Here is a 23,515-nt window from a genome sequence, read left to right on the forward strand (position 1 = left end):
GTTTGCCTCCTTCTGTTTTTATCTTTTTTCCCTTCCCTTCTCTTATGTTCATCTGTTAATTTCTAAATTCCACATATGAGTGAAATCATGATATCTTTTTTCTATTCCTGATTTATTTTGTTTAGCATAAATTTATTTATTTTGAAAGAGAATGCACAAGCAGGAACAGGCAAGGAAGAGGCAGAGAGAGAGGGAAAGAGAATCCCAAGCAGGCTTTGCACCACCAGCATGGAACCTGATGTGTAGCTTGAGCACACAAACCAAAGGATCATGACCTGAGCTGAAATCAAGAGTTGGATGCTTAACAGACTGAACCACCCAGGCATCTTGAAAGCCTTTATTTTTAAGTAATTTCTATATGTGCTATGGGGCTTGAACTTAGAACCCCTAAATTAAGTCACATGCTCTACCGACTTCACTAGCCAGGTGCCTCTTATTTTCTAATTTTAAAACCAGTAGTAATTTATTCTAGGTAATCTAGAGGTTTATGTAAGAGATAGAATAAACCACTGATATCACTTTTAACTCAGTACATTCCACCACCATAACTCACTTTTTGGCTGAATACATTTTCTTATATCTCTCTTTTTTAGCCTATCTATCTATATGCTAATTTTTCATGGAGCATTATAAGAATTTTTCCCTTTTAACCTTCAAAATCTTGGGCACCAGAGTGGCTTAGTCGGTTAGGCAGCTGACTTAAGCTCAGGTCATGATCTCACAGTTTGTGGGTTTGAGTCCCATGTCAGGCTCTGCGTTGACAGCTCAGAACCTGGAGCCTGCTTCAGATTCTGTGTCTCCTTCTCTCTCTAACCATCCCCTTCTCATGATCTGTGTGTGTGTCTCTCTCAAAAATCAGTAAACATTAAAAATTTTTTAATACATTTCAAAGCCTGACTTTGAATGTCTGTATAATATTCCATCTTATGGAGTATCATACTCATCTTGACCAGTTCTTTCTTACTGTACCTATAGATTGTTTTCAAGTTTTCACAATTGTAAATGAATCTGCTATGAACATTCTTTGTATAAACATTTGCCTTTTCCTTGTCATTTCCTTACAATTTATTCCTATAATTGAGTGTATGAACTTTGAAAACCCAAATGTTTTTCAGAAAGTGTGCACCAGTTTACCTTCCCTGAGAATTAATGTCAATGCTGGTCTCAGTACCTATTTTATAATGAGCTTGACAAACCCTGTAGTTTATTTCATGAGAGATAATATAAGGGAATATTTCCAAATATTTGAATTGGCTTTTAATCCATTATGGACCATGCTTGGCACACAAACTCTATTGTTGATTTTGGCTAGATATAAGAGATATAAGGGAATGAGAGATATATAAGGGAATATTTCCAAATATTTGAATTGGCTTTTAATCTATTATGGACCATGCTTGGCACACATACTCTATTGTTGATTTGGGCTAGCTCTTTCAATGTTTAATGGACATTTAGTTTGTGTGTGTGTGTGTACTGTGTGTCAGGTACTTACAGTGGTGTACACTGTAAGTGGTTAGTAAGCATTGGGGTAAGGGAGGTAAAGGCAGCAAGTGAAAGAGAATAGAGCTTCAGAAACCCATTATTACCTCATCCATGTGTCATCTCTGTGGTTGTAAACAAACCATTTAACTTCTCTAGGCTTCAGTTTTATCAACTGTAAATTCATATGTCACATATATGCATGGTTCTTAGTATTTTATGGTCAGAGGACTTTTTCTGATGAATGCTTTGGAACTTTCTATGAACCACCCCCCACCACACATACACATATACGTGCATAAATGCAAAAGTTAGGAGGTGCTTTAACAACATCTAGAAATTTTGTGGATGTCTGTTTTAAAGTCACCTGGACTTGGAATATCGAGTCTCTTCACAATTCTGTAAATCTAGTATTTTTCATAAATTCAATCAAATTCTCGATCAGAACTCTTAATGTCTTCCAATTGAAATTTAAATGTTTTTTTAAATTTATTTATTTTTGAGAGACAGAGAGAGACAGCACAAGCAGGGGAGGGTCAGAGAGACAGGGAGACACAGAATCTGAAGCAGGCTCCAGGCTGTGAGCTAGCTGGTGGCACAGAGCCGGATGTGGGGCTCGAACCCATAAACCGTGAGATCATGACCTGAGCCAAAGCTGGACGTTTAACCGACTGAGCCACCTAGGCGCCCCTTCCAATTGAAATTTAAATCAAGATCATTGCCAACCATTGAGAGCACAGCACAGATCTACCCCCTCTTTTTCTGATCATTTACCAATTTCCAACTTACTTCTTTATACACAGTTCTTAAAAAAAAAAAAAAAGCTTTATTGAGGTATACTTAACGTGAGAAATCTATCTATTTTTAAGTACATAATTTGATAAATTTCAATATTTGTATGTATACTTAAAACTATCATCACAATCAAGATAACAAACATCTCTATCATTCTCTCAACTTTCTGTGTTCTCTGTAATCTCTCCTTCCCATGCCTCCCTACCTTTCTCCATCCTGAGATAATAACTGATCTGTTTTCTCTTACTATAGATTAGTTTTGGTTTTAAAAAATTTATGTTACTAAAAACATTGCATGTACTCTCATCTGTCTTCTTTCATGGAGCATAATTATTTTGAGATTCATTCATGTTGTTATACTGCATGTATCAATAGTTCATTTCTTTTTCTAACTGAGTAGTATTACAGTATATGGATATACTACAATTTGCGTATTCATTTAATTGTTGATGGACATTTGGGTTATTTCAATTTTTTGCTGTTATGAATAAAGCTTCTATGAACATTCATATACATGGGTATAAATATATGTTTTCAGTTCTTTTGGGTAAATAGGTGTGGAATGGCTAGTTACAGAGAGACTTGTATATGTAATGATGAGAATATTTCCAAAAAGATATTCTTCGGTTATTTATATTCTGGAATATTTGATTAGACCTGAGAAATTTAATGTTTATTTCCTTATTTACATAATACACTCTGCTCCAGATAAGACGTCAACTAAATGAAATCTTTCTGTAAAAAAACCTGAATTAGTGAATGCTATAGTGTCCCCCATTCTAGCCTTACTTTAAAGATCATTTTGCAGTGCACCTGGGAGTCTCAATCAGTTAAGTGTCTGACTCTTGATCTCGGTTCAGGTCATGATCTCAAGGTTTCATAAGTTCCAGCCCCATGTCAAGTTCTGTGCTCAACAGTTCAGAGTCTGCTTGGCATTCTTTCTTTCCTTTTCTTTCTGCCCGCCCCCCCCAAAGTAAATACACATTAAAATAAATAAAGGTCATTTGAAGTTTTATTTTTTAATGTTTTTATTTTTTTTTTTTGAGAGGGGTGAGGGGCAGAGAGCTAGGGAGGCACAGAATCTGAAGCAGGCTCCAGGCTCTGAGCTGTCAGCACAGAGCCTGGCTGGGGCTCAAACTTACAAACACTGAGATGACCTGAGTCGAAGTTGGACATTTAACTTACTAAGTCACCCAGGCACCCCAGAGTCTTCATTGTCTTAAGAATAGATTCTTTGTCTTCTTTCCACCCATAATAAACTGCAAAAAAATTTGAAGAATTATTGTAAAAGTTGGGAAATAATTGTATACCCCTAAAACGATGATGATTTAGTCAAATGCATTCTTGAATGCTTGGCATTGTGCCTCATCAATACTATCATTGAATTCAGTTAGTATACAAAAAAAATGTAGTTTATGTTTTATGTGTAGTGTAGGTCAATTTACCATCAATAGCAATTGATACAAAAATGATTATGTGGTAGAATTATATAGGCTGGCAGCCATCTTTTGCCTAGATATATGATACAATAATTTCTAATAATTTTTTGTCAATCTTAATAGATTCTTGTGTGAACAAGGCAAAAGTTGAAGAAAGTGAACAGAAAGCAGCAGAATTTTCAAAGAAGGTAAGGTCATAATTGTTAAATTAATAGTTTATTCACAGTACTTTTTTATAGTTATTTATGTGAAGACGTGTAAATGTTTCCGTTATGTAGTACTTCATATTTTTGATTAAAACATTACCACCAAATATTTATTTCATTCCTGATAAGATAAGGCTGTTGCTGTTGCATCCTTATCACCTTTAATTCGTTATGGAAGAAAAACACTAGCTATATTCTACCAGAGTCATAAATGAAATAAAATTAGTTTATTGGAAATTTAGAGTTTGAAGCAGCCAACCAAAATACATTGCCCATACTACTTTATTGCAGTTCTCCCTTACAATAGGTAGCTCCCTTGGAGAACTGTGAGACATTTAGCTAGTCTAATCTATTATGATCTTTAAAGAGAGTGCTATTAAATAGCAACAGAATGACACAGTGTTTTTTTTCAAATTCTGTCTCTCTCTGCTTGGACTTATCCTCTTGGAGTTTTATAATTACCAGTTTTAAATGATTCTGCTACTTCACTTAGGGTTGGTAGAATTTGATGGTCTTTCTTTGTATGTTAATGACTTATGTAAATACAGGTTTTATGGCTATCTTAATTTTATTTAGATTTCACATTATCTTTTTGTTGTTTCATGAAAGCATGATTACAGTTTTACTAGTTTCTACCGAAAGTTACATTTTTTTTGTTGTTGTTTTTCTAGATCCTAGGAAGGCTTAGTATAGTATTTCTCTCCTATTGGTGTCAGGGGGAAGGATTGAAGCACAAGTCTAAAAACTCTCTAGTTTTTACCCTTCTGACAGCAAGATAAAGTGCTCACATATTGCTGTCTCTTCAAAGTTATGACTTACCTTGGAGATTAGATAATCACTTTTGCTATCACTTTAGAAATTATAGAAGTTACTTCAGGGCATTTGGAGAAATATCTTTGCTCTTTCAGTTTCTGGCATAGATTTTCAGAGCTTAAGCATAAAAGGTTTGTGCGAAGTTGTCATTTTATCAGTGGAAGAAAATAAACACTTTTTAATAGACCTTTATATTTATAATGTTCTTCTTTTAAGTAGGACATTTAAAATTCCCTTTGAAAACCTTAAGAATCTTCTTAATTTTTTGCTGACACTTTGATTAGATGCCACAAGACTGTAGAAAATTATGATGGTCAATCTGGTAAAATTTTCTGTAAGCATATATTAAGGGAAATGGAGTCCTGAAATAATAAAAAAAATATTTTAGTGGTAAATGCTTTATTCTCATCACCATCTTTTAGAATGAAAACATGTATTGGTCTTTCAGTGGTTATCTGCATACCTTTTCTTATTCTGGGTGATTTTAAGAGGTTGCACAAAATAGTAAAGAAAAGGGGGGGGTGGAATGAGAAGAAATAGTTGTAAGATCTGATCTTAGCTTTTCCACTAATTAGCTGTGACTTTAAGGTATTTATTCTCTTTGGGTCTTAATTCCTTCATCATTAAAAGAAGAGGATAAGATAGTGGCCATGTAAGAAGTCCTCCCACTTGCATATCTCAGGTTTTTGTGATTCCTATTCTATGGGTTTACAGATCAGGATCACTTTAAATTACAAGCAGAAACATTGTGTGCCTCTTTCCAAATGTACTAATAAACCATTTATAAAGGAAAATGGTATAGTTTGCATCATGCTTGGAAAACACAGATGAAGCTAACCTTGGGAGAATGGGTAGAATTATAGAAAATATATTTTTTAAACAAATATTTATTTATTTTTGAGAAAGGGAAAGAGTGAGTAGGGGATTTGCAGAGAGAGTAGGGGCAGAGGCTCTGAAGCAGGCTCCATGCTGACACCAATGAGTTCAATATAGGACTCAAACCCACCAACCACAACATTATGACATGAGCTGAATTTGGATGTACAACTGACTGAGCAACCCAGGGACCCCAGAATGAGATGAATCTTAATATGAATAGTACTGAAGTTGAAAAAGCTCAGTCTTCTCATGAAGTGGGAAACATGGTCATTTACTGACTGTGCAGAATCAGAGGTGGGTTTTAAATTTTTAAATATTAGAAACAATTTGGACTAACCCATATGGAAAATTTTCCAGAAAGTCAAGTAGCAATGAATAAAAGAATTAGTATTTCATGTTTGACCCAAGCACCATTGTTACCCATTTTGTTCACATACTCTTTCTTCGGACTTAGATCTGTTTGACATTCATTAATTTCCAAAGGTCAAATCTATGAGGATGAATATTATCAGTGAATATAATTTTTATTGTCCCACAAACTGTAAAAACAATTCTAGAGAGTAAGATATAACAATTTTAGGAACAGAAATACTGTAATTGGGATAAAGTACAGACTTCTAAAATGATTTAAAATGACATCGGTAATAAAGAACAAATGTTTTATAGATGGACATAGCAGTATTTATGTGTGCAGGCTTGTTTGGTTCTGCTTGGATTCCTGACTTAGGTTAGGCCTGGGCAAGATATAATAAATGGATATTCATCATTTAGATGGTCTCTCCTACTTAACACACTGTAAGTTTATATGTATGTATGTATCTATGTATGTTTCAAATTTTTATTTAACTTCTAATTAGTTAACATGTATTGTAATATTAGTTCCAGGGGTAGAATTTAGTGATTCATCACTTACATATAACACTCAGTGCTTATCACAACAACTGCTCTCCTTAATACCCATCACCCATTTAGTCCATCCCCCTGGCCGCCTCCCATTGAGCAACCCTCAGTTTGTTCTCTGTGGTTAAGAGTCTGTCTTATAGTTTGCCTCCTTCTCTCTTTTTTATTTCCCCTATGTTCATCTTTTGTTTCTTACATTCTACTAATGGGTGAAATCATATGGCATTTGTTTTTCTCTGACTGACCTTTTTGGCTTAGCATAATATACTCTAGCTCCAACCAGGTCATTGCAAATGGCAAGATTTCATTCTTTTTTATGGCTAAGTAATATTCCATTGTGTGTTAGTATGTGTGTATATATATATATGTATTTGGGTATACATACAACATATATATACCCAAATATACATATACACCACATCTTCTGTATCCATTCATCAGTCAAAGGACACTTGGATTCTTTCCATAATTTGGCTGTTGCTAAAACTGCTATTAACATTGGGGTGAATGTGCCCATTTGAATGAGTATTTTTGTATCCTTTTGTGCAATTGCTAGGTCATAGGCTTATTACATTTTTAAATTTTGGAGGAACCTCCATACTTTTTCCAGAGTGGCCGTACCAATTTACATTCCCACCAATAGATTCCCCTTTCTCCTCTCTGTCTCTCTGTCTCTATATCCATCTCTCCCTCTACCCCTTAGTCTGTGTTCAGGGCTCCCTCCCCATTGCAGCACCCACAATTATTTTCTTCTACAAATCACATTTCCACACCTCATACCTTCCACTATTTGGCTTATCTCTTAATTTAGTTGTGCAGTTTGATCTCTCAGTCCTCAGATAGATTTCTTGGTTGTTCAGAATGATTTAGTATTTATCTCAATGTTTTGAGAGATGAGGCAAGCAAAGGGTCCCCCTACTATTCCACCATCTTAACACCTTCCACAGTACACCACAAGTTAACCTTTCATATTCTCCCTTGTAACGTTTTGTGTAAATGTTTTGGTTATGTTTTGGTTAACCATCTGAAGGATAATTATATATATATTCTCTCACATTTGTGGAACACTACTCTTTGGATGCTAGACAATTAAGATTGTAATAGAACTATCTTGTTCATATTAATGTACAATCATTTGAGCATTCTAAAAGTACAGTTTCTTTTCAAGATTAAATATAGTTAAGGAATTGAACTGCTTGGTGGATAATTTTTAGGTTTCATTTTCTAATTCAATGAACTTAAAGCTATGGGATGAAACATTAAAGGGAATGATCAATTCTAAAACCTACTTTTCAATAACAAAACAATATAAATGTCCATTATATGTGAAGAAAGACTCCTCAGTCCACCTTTTAAAAATTTTGTTTTGTATTTTTTTTTTTGGAAGTGAAAATAGGTTTGTTTACCTTCTTTTCAGGTCATATTTCTTCTTTGGTAATACCATAAGTAATACCCCACCCCCACAGGGGTGCTTAATTGTCATGAAAATAATCTAGAGCTTTGATTTTCTGAATGAACTGGGAATTCAGTGAAACAAAACACACTCCACTTTTTAAATACATAACATTGTTTAAAGATTTTTCAAAACTGTGTTATTAAGTGTACATTTGTGGTGATCATTTCAGTTTGATGAAGAATTCACAGCTCGCCAAGAAGCTCAAGCTGAACTTCAAAAAAGAGAAGAAAAAATTAAAGAGCTTGAAACAGAAATCCAGCAACTTCGAGCCCAGGTAATGAAACAAGATATAGACTTTATGTCGTGTCACAATGAGTTCGATGGTAGAAAATTATCTTGTTAGATGGAAGGAAATATATGATCAGAAACAGACTTTTTCATAGTTTCTCATTTTAGTTGAAATAACTATAGATTTGATTTTCTGGGAAAATAAATCATTTTACTGTTTGTATAAAAATGAGGCACTGGTTGCTTAAACTTCCTGAATATTTTTAATGGAATATATTACATACGCAACACTGTTTTGGAGACAAAACTTCCATGATGATTTGAAAAGTTGGATGCATAATTTCAAAACCTAGGAATTTTACATTTCCGCATATATCCCCTATTATGAAAAGCACCCATATACACTGAAAATGTTAATTATGGTGTCTAAACTATACAACTCATTATGTCTTCTCAGCACTTTTTATTTATTTTTATTTTTTAAGAACTCTCAATAGTTTTTATGTTTTAAATGAATATTAAGAGATGGAAGATCAGTAATGTTGGTGAGAAAAATGTCATTTTCCTATGTATGCATTTCCTTTTTTGTCTTTATGATGCACTTTAGCCTGTAAAGATAATTAATGAAAATGGTGTTTGAAAAAAAAAATCGAAGATGACCTTCTTACAAAATAAAATTAAACTATGTGTTTTTGAAGGTCTAATTGGCTTCATTAAACAGTTTGTGAATTTGGCAGCATTCCATTTAGTAAGCAGAGGCGAACTCCAAGGAATTGTACAAAATGAAAGGTTTTTATGGAAAGATGGTGGGACACCAAAATTATTAGGGAAAGGAAAGGATTGTTCTAAGCCCTGACACTTTCCCTTAGGGCAAAAAGCAAGAAATGTTATACAGATTACCTCTTCTTTTTTTTTTTAATTTATTTTTTTATTTAAAAAAATTATGTTTTTTTATTTTTGAGAGACAGAGAGAGACAGTGAGAGCAGGGGAGGGTCAGAGAGAGAGGGAGTCACAGAATTCGAAGGAGGCTCCAGGCTCTAAGTTAGCTGTCAGCACAGAGCCCGACGTGGGGCTCAAACCCAGGAACCATGAGATCATGACCTGAGCTGAAGCCAGATGCTTAACCAACTGAGCCCCCGAGGCACCCCTCTCTTCTTCATTTAGGAGATGGAGAGGATTTAGGTAGCAGACCTATTAGCTGCTGATGGAAGAATTCCTGACTTACCCTTTAAGACTCTATTTATTGGAGATGTTGAAACTGCAGTTAGATTACATATTAAGCTCCAGTTTGGTGACTCAGCCTATCTGATACTATTTGGGGCCTGTAGTTTTCTTTGTAACACCTCTTAACATAGCAGGTGCTTAGTAGATATTTGTTGTTTGACTAGATTTGTATCCATCACTCTACTGAGAAATGACTTCAAAAGTCACTGATGAACTCCAAATTACTCAGTGTGGTGGCCTTTTTCTATCCTTAGTCTGTTTCACTTATCTATTTTATAGTTTCCTTTCATTAAATCTCTTGTATCATGTTAGCACCTTTTCACATTTCTGAGAACTCAGTTTCTTTTATTTATTTATTTATTTTACCCTCCCAGATGGTGACATTCCCCAATGTCACCCTAGCACAGGGCCTTACTATTTTGTGAGTATTTGCTTATTTATTACTAAATTAACTGATCTTTAAAAGTGTAGAGTCACACAGTTCTTTCTTGTGTACCCAAAATTGTGCCAAATACTAAATTACTCATTAGCTATATTCAATTCTCAATACTCTATTGTAGCCTGCCTTAATTGTTCCATTCCTATGTGTTCAGGGGAGGTAGGAGAAGGGCTGATATGATTTGATTTTTAAAGGCTGATGGCATTTATTTGAGAATCTTCATTAAACTTGTAAAACATACATTTAACTTGAATAAAATCCTGTGTTAAAAGTGATAGCATTTTTATGTTTGCACAAGTTTCGTATCTTAGATATGATCCATAGAGACAAAATTTGATATTAAACATAACTTTGCTCTCTTTTAATAAAATAAATGGATAATTTACCTTTCAAAATATTCAATAAATTTGTTTACATAAAAATAGTAAATTACTAATTTCCTAAAATTTTTAGAAAAAATTTTTGACTTTTTCTTTGATCTTAATCACTATAAAAATCAGACTGTTTTCTAAAATTTTGCTGCATTAAGTGAAAATAATTTTGCATATTTTATTTTATTATTTTTTATTATTTCTTTTATGGTTTATTGTCAAGTTGGTTTCCATATAACACCAGTGCTCATCCCAAATGTTAATTTTGCATATTTTAATCCTATATCAATTCTTACTACTTTCAGGGGAAGCTGTATTCCAGAGGAGGATTGTCATTTGTTAAGTGTACAAACACTTTAATTGTCTGTATGTGTATTATGTACACATAAACATCTTATAGATGAATAAAATATTTGGACAATGCATATTAAATATTATAAGGAACATTTCCATGCTTCTATCTATGATTATTAATTTTTAATATTCTCATATATAGGCCAGGCCTTTATTGGTTGCTCCAAATATATGCTTCAATTTATTTATTTTGTAAAGATATTTCTGAGTTTTGTTAGTATAATTAAGTAGTCCAACTGGGAAATTCATATTAATAAAGATAAGATTTTTTCCCCAAATAAAAATAACACTATGCCAAGCATATTAATTTTCAACTTTTCATTAGGTTATTCTGATGTCAAGTCTTGAACCCAAATATGTCTGTTCCTTGGTAGGATTTTCTTAAGAATATTTATAAAAACCAACTTCACTTTTATGTTAATTTATTTTGGAAGTGAACCATTGTGACCAGTAATGGTTTAAAGAAAAATGTACAGATTAATTTAAGAAGTAGGTAATTTGGAATGAGATTATTTACCTTCATCTGTTATCCATTATCATTAGAGAATGAGTTTCAGTTGCTTTCTGGTTGTAAAAAAAAAAAGTTATACTCTTCTCATAATTCAATCAGTGTAAATTAATTCATTTCATGGCAAATGACTCCCATTCATGAGGAAATGGTCTACTGTAGTGGAAAGAGGACTGCATTAAGTATCAGAAGAACCACATTCAAATCCTAACCACATTTCAGACTCTGTGACCTTTGGTCAGTCATTTAGCCTTTTTGTAGTTACATTTTTTTCATCTATAAGCAGTGAGATAAAGTTGAGATAAAAATGCCCCACTTACATTACAGGGTTATAATAATAATAAAAAGAAATAATAGATGTAAAATATTGATAAACATATATTACCATGCAAATGAATGTTACTCAGTATTAATTATTGGTATTAGAAGACTGCTAAGTTACTGGTACTATGAGACAGACTTTATGTAAAGCTAATTGGCTCCAAAGGAATCCAATCTATGATTGAATCTATTATCCCATATTCAAACCAACTAGTCTCATAGGCTCAAGCCATTTACAATACTTCTTTGCATATATTTATAATGGAAGATAATTTTTGGTTTTTTAGAGGAATGCTTCACCAAATCTTTAAGGAAGCCAACTTTTGTAGTATATTAGCAGAAGTAGTCATTGTCCAGAGTTTATAATGCTTATCAAAAATCTATGCTTTTTTAGTTACTGTTAATCCCGTAGATAATAGTAAATTAAGTTAAATTTACCTAATTTTAAAACACCAATGTGTACTGACAAGATTCTTTCTTGTTATATTTTACTATATGCATTTAAACATTGTATTATGTATATTTCAGGGACATGGACTCTCAGGTTCATCAGGAATTCCAGGCCCTCCTCCACCACCTCCATTGCCAAGTAGTGGCTTATCCCCACCACCACCACCTCCACCAGCACCACCTCTGCCCAGAGGAGCTCTTCCTCCTCCTCCACCTCCTTTACCTGGAATGACTGGTATACCACCACCGCCACCACCACCACCTTTATTTGGGGGACCTGCTCCACCATTTCCTCCAGGCATTTCTCCTTCCCCAGGAGCACCACTGGATCTGCCTTTTGGGATGAAGCAGAAAAAAATATATAAACCTGAAGTACCCATGAAGAGAATCAATTGGTCAAAGGTAATACTACAAATGGAGTATTTTTACTTTGTCCAGTCATAGTTGATTGTTAATATGTGAATAACTATTGCTGCCTCTAAGAACTGTATAATGATTGAGAACATGACTGTTGACTCTTGCTTCCTTTTGTGAGTTCACTATCTTATGTGTATCCTTCAGTTGGGTACCCAGAGAATTGGAAACTCCATAGATAATTTGAAATTAATGTAGAAGGCAAAAGGAAAATCAACGTGAAAAAGGTGCCAGAGAATAATATATGAAATCTACCACCAACTGAAACATAATTTTGATTCTTATACTGTTGTTAACTTTAAGTACTATTAACATTCTCAAATATAATCTCCATTATTATCATACCTTTTTATCTTAATTGTTTTCATTCTTAGAGATGTTTTTTAGTTTTAAATATTTAGATAGTATGGAATAGGTAACAGTATTCAGTAGTGACATAACTATTTTTTATATAATGTATGGATTTTTTCTTTTGAATGTTATGTTGCTTTATTATTATAAGAATATGTCTTTTTTAAAAAATAGTTTATTGTCAAATTGGTTTCTGTATAATACCCAGTGCTCTTCCCCACAAGTGCCCTCCTCCATCACCACCACCTCTTTTCCCCCCTCCCCCTTCCCCTTTAGCCCTCCATCCATTTTCAGTATTCAGTAGTCTCTAATGATTTGTGTGCCTGTCTCTCTCCAGCTTTCTTTCCCCCTTCCCCTCCCTATGGTCCTCTGTTAGGTTTCTCCTGTTAGACCTATGAGTGCAAACATATGATATCTGTCCTTCTCTGTCTGACTTATTTCTCTTAACATGCCACCCTCGAGGTCCATCTACTTTTCTACAAATGGCCAGATTTCATTCTTTCTCATTGCCATGTAATATTCCATTGTATATAAATACCACATCTTCTTGATCCACTCATCAGGTGATGGACATTTAGGCTATTTCCATGCAAGGGAAATGAAAGCAAAAATGAACTATTTGAACCTCATCAAGATAAAAAAGCTTCTGCACTTCAAAGGAAACGATCAAGAAAACTAATAGGCAATCGACAGAATGGGAAAAGGCAGTTGCAAATGACATATCAGATAAAGGGCTAGTATCCAAAATCTACAAGAAACTCACCAAACTCCACACCCAAAAAACAAATAACCCAGTGAAGAAATGGGCAGAATATGTCTTCTGAAAAGCTTATTATCAAGATTGACACTGTCCCTTTTTACTAGGAACTAATCTTCTAATGAAAATACACTTACCCAGAGCACCTTTTGGGGAAACAACTCATCCAGGAATATCCTTAGAGAGAAATCTGACATTATCTACATAGTAATTGGTTTCACCAGAATCATGGTTAAACCAGTTTTTAGGTTAAGAATATACTTTTGCTTTGCTCATAAGAGTAGATGAGGTACACATATTTTTGGATATATATAGTCATTTTTTACAAGGTACAATCCACCAAACTATAGGATCCAGATGCTGTTGGACCAGTTATCTCTCTGTGTAAATGCAATGGTATGTTCACTTAGCATTTAAGCATACAGTGTAATGGTACTTACATATCAAAGAGCATCATGCTGCACTAGAAAATGTGCAGTCCTAAAATTGAATTGCAGTATACTGGTTAAGAGCAAAATCTCTGGAATCCTACTGCCTGAGTTTAATTCCCTCTTTGCCATTTACTAGTTTGGGCAATCACTTAAACTTTCTGGGGCTCAGTTTCCTCATCTTTAACATGGAGGTAATAACAGGTCCTGCTTCAAAGGATTATTGCAAGAATTTGATTAGGTAATATATGCAGCACTTAAAACACTACCTGACATGGGGCACCTGAGTGGCTCAGTTGGTTAAGTGTCTGACTTCAGCTCAGGTCATGATCTCACGGTTCGTGGGTTCGAGCCCCATGTCGGGCTCTGTGCTGACAGCTAGCTCAGAGCCTGGAGCCTGCTTCAGATTCTGTGTCTCCCTCTCTCTCTGATCCTCCCCTGCTCGCGATCTCTCTCTTTCTGTCTCTCAAAAAAATAAAACATAAAAAATTAAACAGTACCTGACACATTATAGGAGGTATGGAATGTGTCAGCTCTTAAGATTATTACGTCATCCTAGCCAGTAAACATGGAAAATTATTTCACTTTTATGAATTTTAGTTTTCTCATTTTAAAAAATTTAGAAGCAGAACAAAATGTATGTGATTTTCGGAGAGAAATATACTAAATTATTTTTTAAGATTATTTCCAGTAGAAGATTTTTTAAATGTAATTTCCTATATGGCATATTGGTATTATGTATCTTTCTGTACACTAATAGAATTCTATGATTTCCCAATAAATATGTACTTAAAAGGTGTTCTTTTTATAGATCCTAAAATTGATTCAGTAAATAGATGAATAAAAGAACTGTCATTCAACCTTGGTGAAGTTGAATTCTTTGAAAAATTAAAAGTGAAGTAATAATTTAGACACTTATCTTTGTTATTATTGTTTCAGATTGAGCCCAAAGAATTATCTGAGAACTGTTTCTGGTTAAAAGTTAAGGAGGAAAAATTTGAAAATCCAGATATCTTTGCAAAATTGGCACTGAATTTTGCTACCCAGATAAAAGGTACATTTTATTTTTTAAAATACAAATTTCTTATTTTGATATATTGAATTCAATGTGTATACATGTATAATTTTTCTACACTGGATAGAGTCAAACATAAATAGATTAACTTATTAACTATATTTTACCAAGCAACTAAAAAAGAATAGTTGCTTTTCTTTAAACTTAATTTGCATAAATTGTATTAATCTGATAATGTTGGTTTATTTTTATTATTTAATATGTGAGTTATAGTCCTCTATTATAATACAATCATTTTTACTGAGAAGCAGAGGAGATAAAGTTGTTGGTTCACCACGTGTGAGAAAATAATGTAACAGAATACTAATGGCCCAAAAGTTTTCAGGAAATTGGAATAAGATTGGTGCCATAGTACACAAATAGTCTTTCCTCTTACATTTGTATTACTTACCAATTTGTTTCCCTAGGAAATTTTATAGTTTTTTCCCTACAAGCCTAATTTCTGGAATAACATCAAAATCTGGTTACTAATGAGTATATTTTACTAATTTGATAATGGAGTGCTTTTTTTATTATTAGATCTTTGTTCTCTTGTGAGTGTCACACATAATTTTGTTACTATAGAAAACTTCTCAATCTTATTGGTGTTAGTGAATTTTTGGTATTTTAACTATTATTTTTACTAACTATAGAATTGTTAGTTCAGATAAACAGATTATTTCAGTTTGGATGAGTATTCACAACTAAGAAATTGATACATTCCATATGCCCATGCACTTGGAATTGGAATTGGCAGCTTTACCATTCACTTGTATGATTTGTCACAACATTTCCTATAAAGTGAATTTTGGAAGATTCAGAGAGAGAGAGAGTGACAGAGCAAGAGAGAGAGTGCGTGTGCGAGTGTGTGTGTGTGTGTGTGTGTGTGTGTGTGCGCGCGCGCTTGTGTGTGTGTGTGAGAGAGAGAGAGAGAAAGAGAGAGAAAGACTTGAAAAATTATTCCTTTTCAGCCCTTCTATAATATCTTGCACAGTGGAGGTGCTTTTGCTATATTTGTTGTTGTGTGTAGATTGAAGTTCACACACACACACACACACACACACACACACACTTATTTGCTTATTTGCTTCGGTAACCTTCACTTTTTAAGGGGTTTTCAGTGACTCAAGAGACTACTGTTTACTATAAATGCTTTTTTAAGTTAAAAAGGTAAAATGCTGATATCAAGATATTCATATAGTAAAAAAAACAAAAAACAAAGATTCATGATAACCTTCTCCATTCACTCCCAGACTTACAGCTTCTTCCCCCCTAAAAACAATGATACTAATTTCTCACATTCCTTCTAGAAATAGTCTGTGCTTCTAGAAACATTTGTGTATTTATCATTTTTGTTTTTGGCTTCTTGCTGTTTTTACTTTATATACCTTATTTTCATCTACTGTGTTCCTTTTTCATAGTGCATAGAATTCTGTGGTATGGACTTATCCTAATTAATTTCATCAGTCCCCAGTGAATGGATATTTAGATTAGTTCCAATCTCTTTGCTATTTCAAGCAATATTGTGATGAATGTGTAATCTGTATATAACTTTGTGCCTGTCAATCTATCTGTAGGACAAATTCAGGAAGTGAAATCCCTGGATGAAATGCTATGTACAGTTATCATTTTGAAGTCTATTACCAAATTGCGTTCTAAAGAGTTCGTGTCTGCAATGGCACCTAAAATATAAGTATCTGTTTCCCTGCAATCTTTGTCCATCTCAGAGGTGAAAATGGTAAATCATCCATGTTATCATTTCAACTTCTCACATTTGGAGTGAAGTTGTGCAGCTTTTCTTCCATTCAAAGACAATTTTAATTTACTTTTCTGTGAACTTCTCCCTCTAGTTCTTTCCTCATTTTATATTAAGCAGTTGGATTTTTTACTGATTGATCTATTTGTATTAAGTCCCAGAAGAATAATAGAGTTATTCTGGGCCTTAGAAGTGATTAATCCCAGATTCTATTTTACAAATGAAGAAAATTTGAGACATAGAGGTAAGGATAGAATCTATTAGAGAGTTTCTAAAGGTAGTGTGGTATAGTGGAAAAGGCCAGAAGAAATGGAGTCACACTTATTTGCATTCCAGCTATAATACTTATAACCAATGAGAGTGAATTATCCATAAAATGAGTAGACTTATGTTTATCTAGTAGTGTTGTAAAAATTAAGTAAGGTTATATATTTAAAGCACCCTCCACAGTGCTTAGTGTAGTAGGCACTTAACAAATATTAATTCCCTTTCCCTTTCATTTAACATGATGCTGTCTGTGTATGTGTGTTTTGCTTTAGTTGTTGACATTTAATACGGCTGTTAATTCAGTAAGAGAATTTCCTCTCTTCTGAGCAGCACTTGGTAGAGCCAATCAGTTATAATAGAAGCAATTCTTACTGTAGCTGCTAAGACCTAATAAATATTATATAAAAGTACTCATCTCCTCAGTGATAAGAATAATAGTATATTACCATTGTACTTATCGATCATTCTCTGAATTTTATGTGTGATACTACTCTTTCTACTTTTCTTAATTTTTAATATTTGAGTACAAATCCAGTCAGGACCACTTTTCAGTAATCTTACTTTTACTCACATTTATTTTCTGAAGGGACATTTAAAGGAACAATTAAGCATCATAGCATATTTCAGACATAAATAACCTAGCCAAAAAATTTAATGAGATAATACTCCCATTTATTTTAATAACACTTAGTAACTATTGATTGATCTCTAACAGCTGGAATTTCCTTGTCACTTGCAGTGCCTTGATTCATAATTTGGCCAATAGGTGGCAGGATCAGTAAAAAAATTCAGGAGGCTCTGGCTCCAGTGAACTCCAAGTGCACTACCCTGGCTTTCCTAGCTCCAGGGATCCATTTTCTTTCCCATTTTGCTGTTATTTGCCACTCAGCTGCATTCCAGAAGGAGGGACACACCTATTGTTTCTAAGACTTATTTCCAAAGCTCTTAAACCCAGTGTTCCAAAACCTCTGAGAATTTTCTCCTGTTGCAAGGGGTTTGGGAAAGCTCATGTCTCCATTCTCTGTAAATGCATTGAAAGCATTACTAGTCTATGTTAAGAAATTGTTTAATTTAGGAATTTAAAGCGCTTCAGATTGCTAAATAGAAAGGAATTTTATTGTTTTCAATGTTTATTTATTTTTGAGACAGACAGAGACAGAGAGCAATCAGGGGAGGGGCAGAGAGAAAGGGAGACACAGAATCCCAAGCAGGCTTCTGTCTCTGAGCTGTTAGTACAGAGCCCTATGCGAGGAACCCAGGAACCGTGAGATCATGAGATCAGACGCTTAACTGACCGAGCCACCCAGGCGCACCTAGAAAGAAATTTTAAAATGTTTCTGATTCCTGGGGTAGCTGGGTGACTCAGTCTGTTGAGCATCTGACTCTTGATTTGGGTTCAGGTCATGATCTCACCGTTTGTGAGTTCAAGCTCTGTGTCAGGCTTTGTGTTGACAGTGCAGAACCTACTTAGGATCCTCTCTCTCTCACTCTTTGCCCTTCCCCTGTTCACACTCTCTCTCTCTCTCTCAAATTAAAATAAATAAACTTGAAAAAATACCTCTGGATCCTATAATATTGAAATGTGTAAATATTTAATATGTGAGAGAAGCATCAAATTATATTTTCTATTTGAATTATTTAGATTTATCGATAAAACAATTTTAATTTTCTATTAATAAGCCAAATTATTTCTAATTTAGGAGAGAATGGACCACTCATGTAATTTAATTTATATTTGTAGAGTACTGCACTATACTCCATGGGAGAGAGAGAAATGAATAAGTTCTTGTTTTCTGCACCAGGGAACTTACCATCTAGTGAGGGAGAGAGAAAGAGGTACACTACATTTAGTTAAGTTATATTTCATGTTAACATCGATATTTTTTAATAAGAGCACAGGATGGAAATGTAGTTAATTTTGAGTAGGACAAATGAGATCCCAGAGGTAGTATAATTTGAGCTTGGCCTTAATATTTAAGTAGAATTTCAAAAGGGAAAGAAGTAAAGAAAACATTTTAGTCAGAGAACACTATTAGAAAAGTTTGGAGATGGGGTGAGCTGCATACAGGGTGTAGTGCGCACTGGGTGAGGTATAGCAGCTGTTGAATGCACAGCCTTTGGAGTTGGGACTTGAAGGTGAGGCTAGTAAAATGAACTTCATATTGAGGAAATGGGGTTTTGTTTTTTAAGCATTAGGGACCCAATAATTTAATGATTAACTATTGAGCAGGCCTTTGGCAGATATCTAGGTGATGGGAATTCACAGATACGTGATAGAGCATTGACGGTGAATAAACCACCAGTAATTTGGGCAAGATATGATGATATCCTAATCAGTAGGAATTCTTACTCTTAATCTCTAAGGTCTTCTGGTTCCCAAATTCTGCATTCCCATGATTATGATAGGTAAGTTCTTATAAGCCATAATGATGATATATGACAAAAAAAATCTCAAAATGCTCTTTGGTTAAATGAAAAAAATATGTATATATTAGATGCAGCTGAAAAAGACCCTATTAGTATTTTTGAATATATATTACATATGTTACTGTTAGAATTTGTATATAGGTTCTAATTTAGTATTCAATTTGATGATATTTGGGGCCACATAACTATCAAGACTATAAAAATAGTATCATTTTCTTTGAAAATCTATAGTAAATATGGTTGAGTGGTATTATATAAGAATTATACTAATTATAGTTAAGAATGATACTATGTTATAATTAAAGTAATGATGTTTAATATTAACTAAAGTTAAAATAATGATAAAAATGTAGGTAATAATTGCTAATGCTAATTTGAATATCTGAGGTTATCTAGAGGCTTCAGGAAGAACAAAGATCATGTGGAAGTTGTTTGGTTTTAACGTTGCTTGGAGGAAATATAAGAAATAAATATAAAAGGTTACTGAAATTTAACTTCTTCAACAATATATTTCTGTAGTGTAATTTAGCTTTAATAACAGAAAATTGAGGTGTTATAATTCTTTCAAATGCATATAAGTGTCATTTTAAGATACTGGGCATAGCTTCAAAATTATGGTGGAACCAAATTTGAAGATGTATTTATGTAAAAGCACTTTTCATCTAGGGTCATATTTTAAATTGTTTCTTAGTCAGTGAATCAGCTGGTTGCTTTTGAATATACCTACACTTGTTTGGTTGCTTAATGCAGTCTTCTATATTTAGTGTTGCAATGAAAAAAAAAAACCAGAGTGATAAAATCTAATTCATGTCTGTCTTTATAATACAGAAATTCTTGGAATTGGCTTGATAATAATGAGATGTCAGTCTCAAAGTACATATTCCCTATAAAATAGTGCTAAAGTGTGTGGGGAGACCTGGTGTCCTCATAAATAATCTGTCATCTTAATGACACAATATGCATGCTCTGTAGTATAAGCTTTAATACACATGGAAACAAGCCAAGGCTTAATTCTTTCCTGCAGCCAACTAAACACTATATATACCTGGTATATAATTTAACTTATGATGATACACATATTCATTTCCAATTGGAATGTTGTAGCATCAAACAATTACCTCCTTTATATAGACAAGGAAACAAGGAATTTGTGAGTCAGAGCTTACAATTAAATAATTAAAGCTCAGCAATTAAATAATGTCATTATTTAATTATAAGTGTTGCTAATTGTAGAGAGAAATTGAGACAGTGTATCTTCATCTTTCTAAACGAGTAGGCATCAAAATGGCTCTCTCCTTACCTATTGGTGATATTGTGGTGATTGTGCTACTTCTACCATACCATCACTACTAATAACACTAACAGCACACTTATTAAGCATTTACTATGTCCCAGAAACTGCATAAGCATTTTATATCCATATCTCATTTAATCCTCACACCTACCCTAGATACTATTATTATTGTTTTATAGGGGGAGAAACTGAGATTATGGGAAATTAAACAATATGTCTTTTTTACATAGGTAGTAAATGTCAAAGCTGAGGTTTGAAGCCACATTATTCTTAATCACTTCCTTATATTTTAACTATGGCTTTAATTTTTTTATTTAAAAATATTTAATTCCAGCATAGTTAACATGCAATGATATATTAGCTGCAGGGATGCAGTGACTCTGCATTTTCTATATATTACTCAGTGTAGTCTTAATCCCCATCACCTGTTTCACCCATTCACCCACCTATCTTCCCTCTAATAACCATCAGTTCTCTATATTTAAATAAGTCAGGCGGAGAAGGACAGATACCATATGTTTGCACTCATAGGTCTAACAGGAGAACAGGAGAAACCTAATGGAGGACCAGGGGGAGGGGAAGGGTGAAAGAGAGTTGGGGAGAGAGAGGCACGCAAACCCTGAGAGACTATTGAATACTGAAAACTAACGGAGATTTGAAGGGGGAAGGGACGGGGGAAGGGAGGTGGTGGTAGTGGAAGAGGGCACTTGTGTGGAAGAGCACTGGGTGTTGTATGGAAACCAATTTGACAGTAAACTATTTTTTTTTTTAAATAATATGTTAATTAAAAAAGAAGAAGAGTCCTAACAATGGCTTTTAATCACTTTTATGCCCTTAGTAATTTGTGCGTTTTGTTTCACAGTTCACTGATTCTTTCTTAATGCTATAGTTTCACATACATTATCTTGTGAAGTGTGTAATCCTATTATCCTGGTACTGAGACAGTTCTTTAGAGCTTAAACCAAAGCTAGAAAGTTGTACACTCATGGAAGGGAACAAAGTCATTTTTTTCTAAGATTTTTGAGGTATTTTCTGTACAGAATCTATCAATTGTGAAACATGGTATGAATTTAGGTCTGTCTCTTCAGATAATGAATGAAGGAATGTGGTCTTCATGTCATTAGGCATTTGGTAAGGATATATATTAATAGACATAGGATACATAAAGTAATTAGATCAGATTTTCATGAGGCTTCTTTGAGGTTAACTTCATAATGTTATAAATACTGTTATTTTTTTAATTTTTAAATGTTTATTTGAGAGTGAGAGGAGGAGGAGGAGAGAGAGAGAGAGAGAGAGAGAGAGAGCGAGCGAGAGAGGGCGCGAGAGAGGGAGAGCGAGCCCTGGAGGGGCAGAGAGAGAGGGAGACACAGAACCTGAAGCAGGCTCCAGGCTCTGAGCTGTCAGCACAGAGCACAATGCGGGGCTGGAACTCACAAGCTCATGACCTGGACGCCTAACTGATTGAGCTACCCAGGTGCCCCAACACTGTGTTATTTTAATATGACACTTTTTAGCTATGAGTTAGACTGTCTCTACTCATTTCAGTAATTTTTGCTGATAAGTATTGTATTGATTAGGCACAATAACAGATGTTAAGTTGATAGCATTTATAATTTACACAGATATTCACATTTAGAATTATTTTTCTAGCTAAATTTCTGTTATTTTGAAGAAAATAAAGGTTTATTTTGCCAAATGGAAATTATTTATAATAAATTCCAGTGGAAAATTTTAACACAGGTATATAAAACTGCAAAGGGGTATGTTTTGTTCCAATTGTATATTGATGGCAGACTATATCTTATTTCAATGATATAAGAAGTAAGAATATTTCTCTGACTTAAGAAATATATATTTAATTTAGAGAAATTCAACTGTGGTAGCTTTTCTGAGGCATTATATATAAGTAATCCCTTTCATCATTCAGTCATTGTCAGTGAGAGTAAATTTGATTCTTTCTTTTCAATAGTTTATTCAGTAATATATGGTTGTTAGAAAGTTTTCCCTAATTTTAAACTTTCCTTTTTGCTACTATTATTATAATTTTTGTTTATGTAATTTTCATTTTTTGTTTTGTTTTTGTTTTTATTACTTTTTCAGCTTTAAAGTGATATAATTGACAATATAGTGTACATTTAGGGTATACAGTTTAATGATTTGATACATGTATATGTTGCAAAATGATTGAGTGAACTAAATATTCTTACTAGGTGTTTTGCAGACACTGATACTGTATGGAAGATGACTCAAATCCAAGATTATAGCATAAAAATAGCAGTTTCATGGTAATGCATGCCTCTAGGGACACAGCTGTACCTGAAAAGAGGTTGAAATTTATGTGTATCACTATCATGCTGAAAGAACTTTTATTTTTTATTTAATTTTTGTGGATAATGTTAGTTACCTATAGCTACATAACAAAGTACTCCATGATTGAGCCGCTTCAAAGAACACACATTTGTTTTCTCAGTTTTGGGAATCTTGACAGAGCTCAGCTTTGTCCTCTACCTCTAGGTCCCTCACAAGGCAGCATATAATTTGTGGACTAATACAAAGGCTTGGACAGGGAGTAATCATTGTTAAATTCACCCATATGATTTTGGGCAGCATTCATTTTCTTTGGGGCTACTGGACTGAGGGCCTCCACTTTTTTTTCCTGGCTGTCATCCAGAGGCTACCCTCCATTCCTTGCCTCAGAGGTCTCTCAGTGCTATTCACAAAAGGCAGTTTGCTTCATTAAAGAGTACACAGCAGGAAGGAGTGAAAAGCAAACTAAAGCAGAAAGAACTCAGTTTTTTGTAGCCTAATTTAATAATTAGGAGCAATTAACTATGTCCAGCTCTGACACACACATTGGAGACGGGATTACTCAAGGTCATGAACACCAGGTTGCATATG

General features: G+C 33.9%; 1 protein-coding gene across 1 annotated transcript in view; it reads left to right on the forward strand.

Moving 5' to 3' along the window:
• DIAPH2 (diaphanous related formin 2) overlaps window positions 1-23,515 on the forward strand; it is a 295,986-nt gene that overhangs the window by 267,661 nt on the left and 4,810 nt on the right. Inside the window, exons 13-16 of the mRNA XM_029930066.1 lie at window positions 3,840-3,904; window positions 8,140-8,244; window positions 11,945-12,268; window positions 14,756-14,870. Coding sequence (XP_029785926.1) covers window positions 3,840-3,904; window positions 8,140-8,244; window positions 11,945-12,268; window positions 14,756-14,870 — 609 coding nt within the window. The remainder of the gene's footprint in view (window positions 1-3,839; window positions 3,905-8,139; window positions 8,245-11,944; window positions 12,269-14,755; window positions 14,871-23,515) is intronic.

This window comes from Suricata suricatta, chromosome X, assembly GCF_006229205.1.
Source record: "Suricata suricatta isolate VVHF042 chromosome X, meerkat_22Aug2017_6uvM2_HiC, whole genome shotgun sequence".
In the NCBI taxonomy this organism is placed as follows: domain Eukaryota; kingdom Metazoa; phylum Chordata; class Mammalia; order Carnivora; family Herpestidae; genus Suricata; species Suricata suricatta.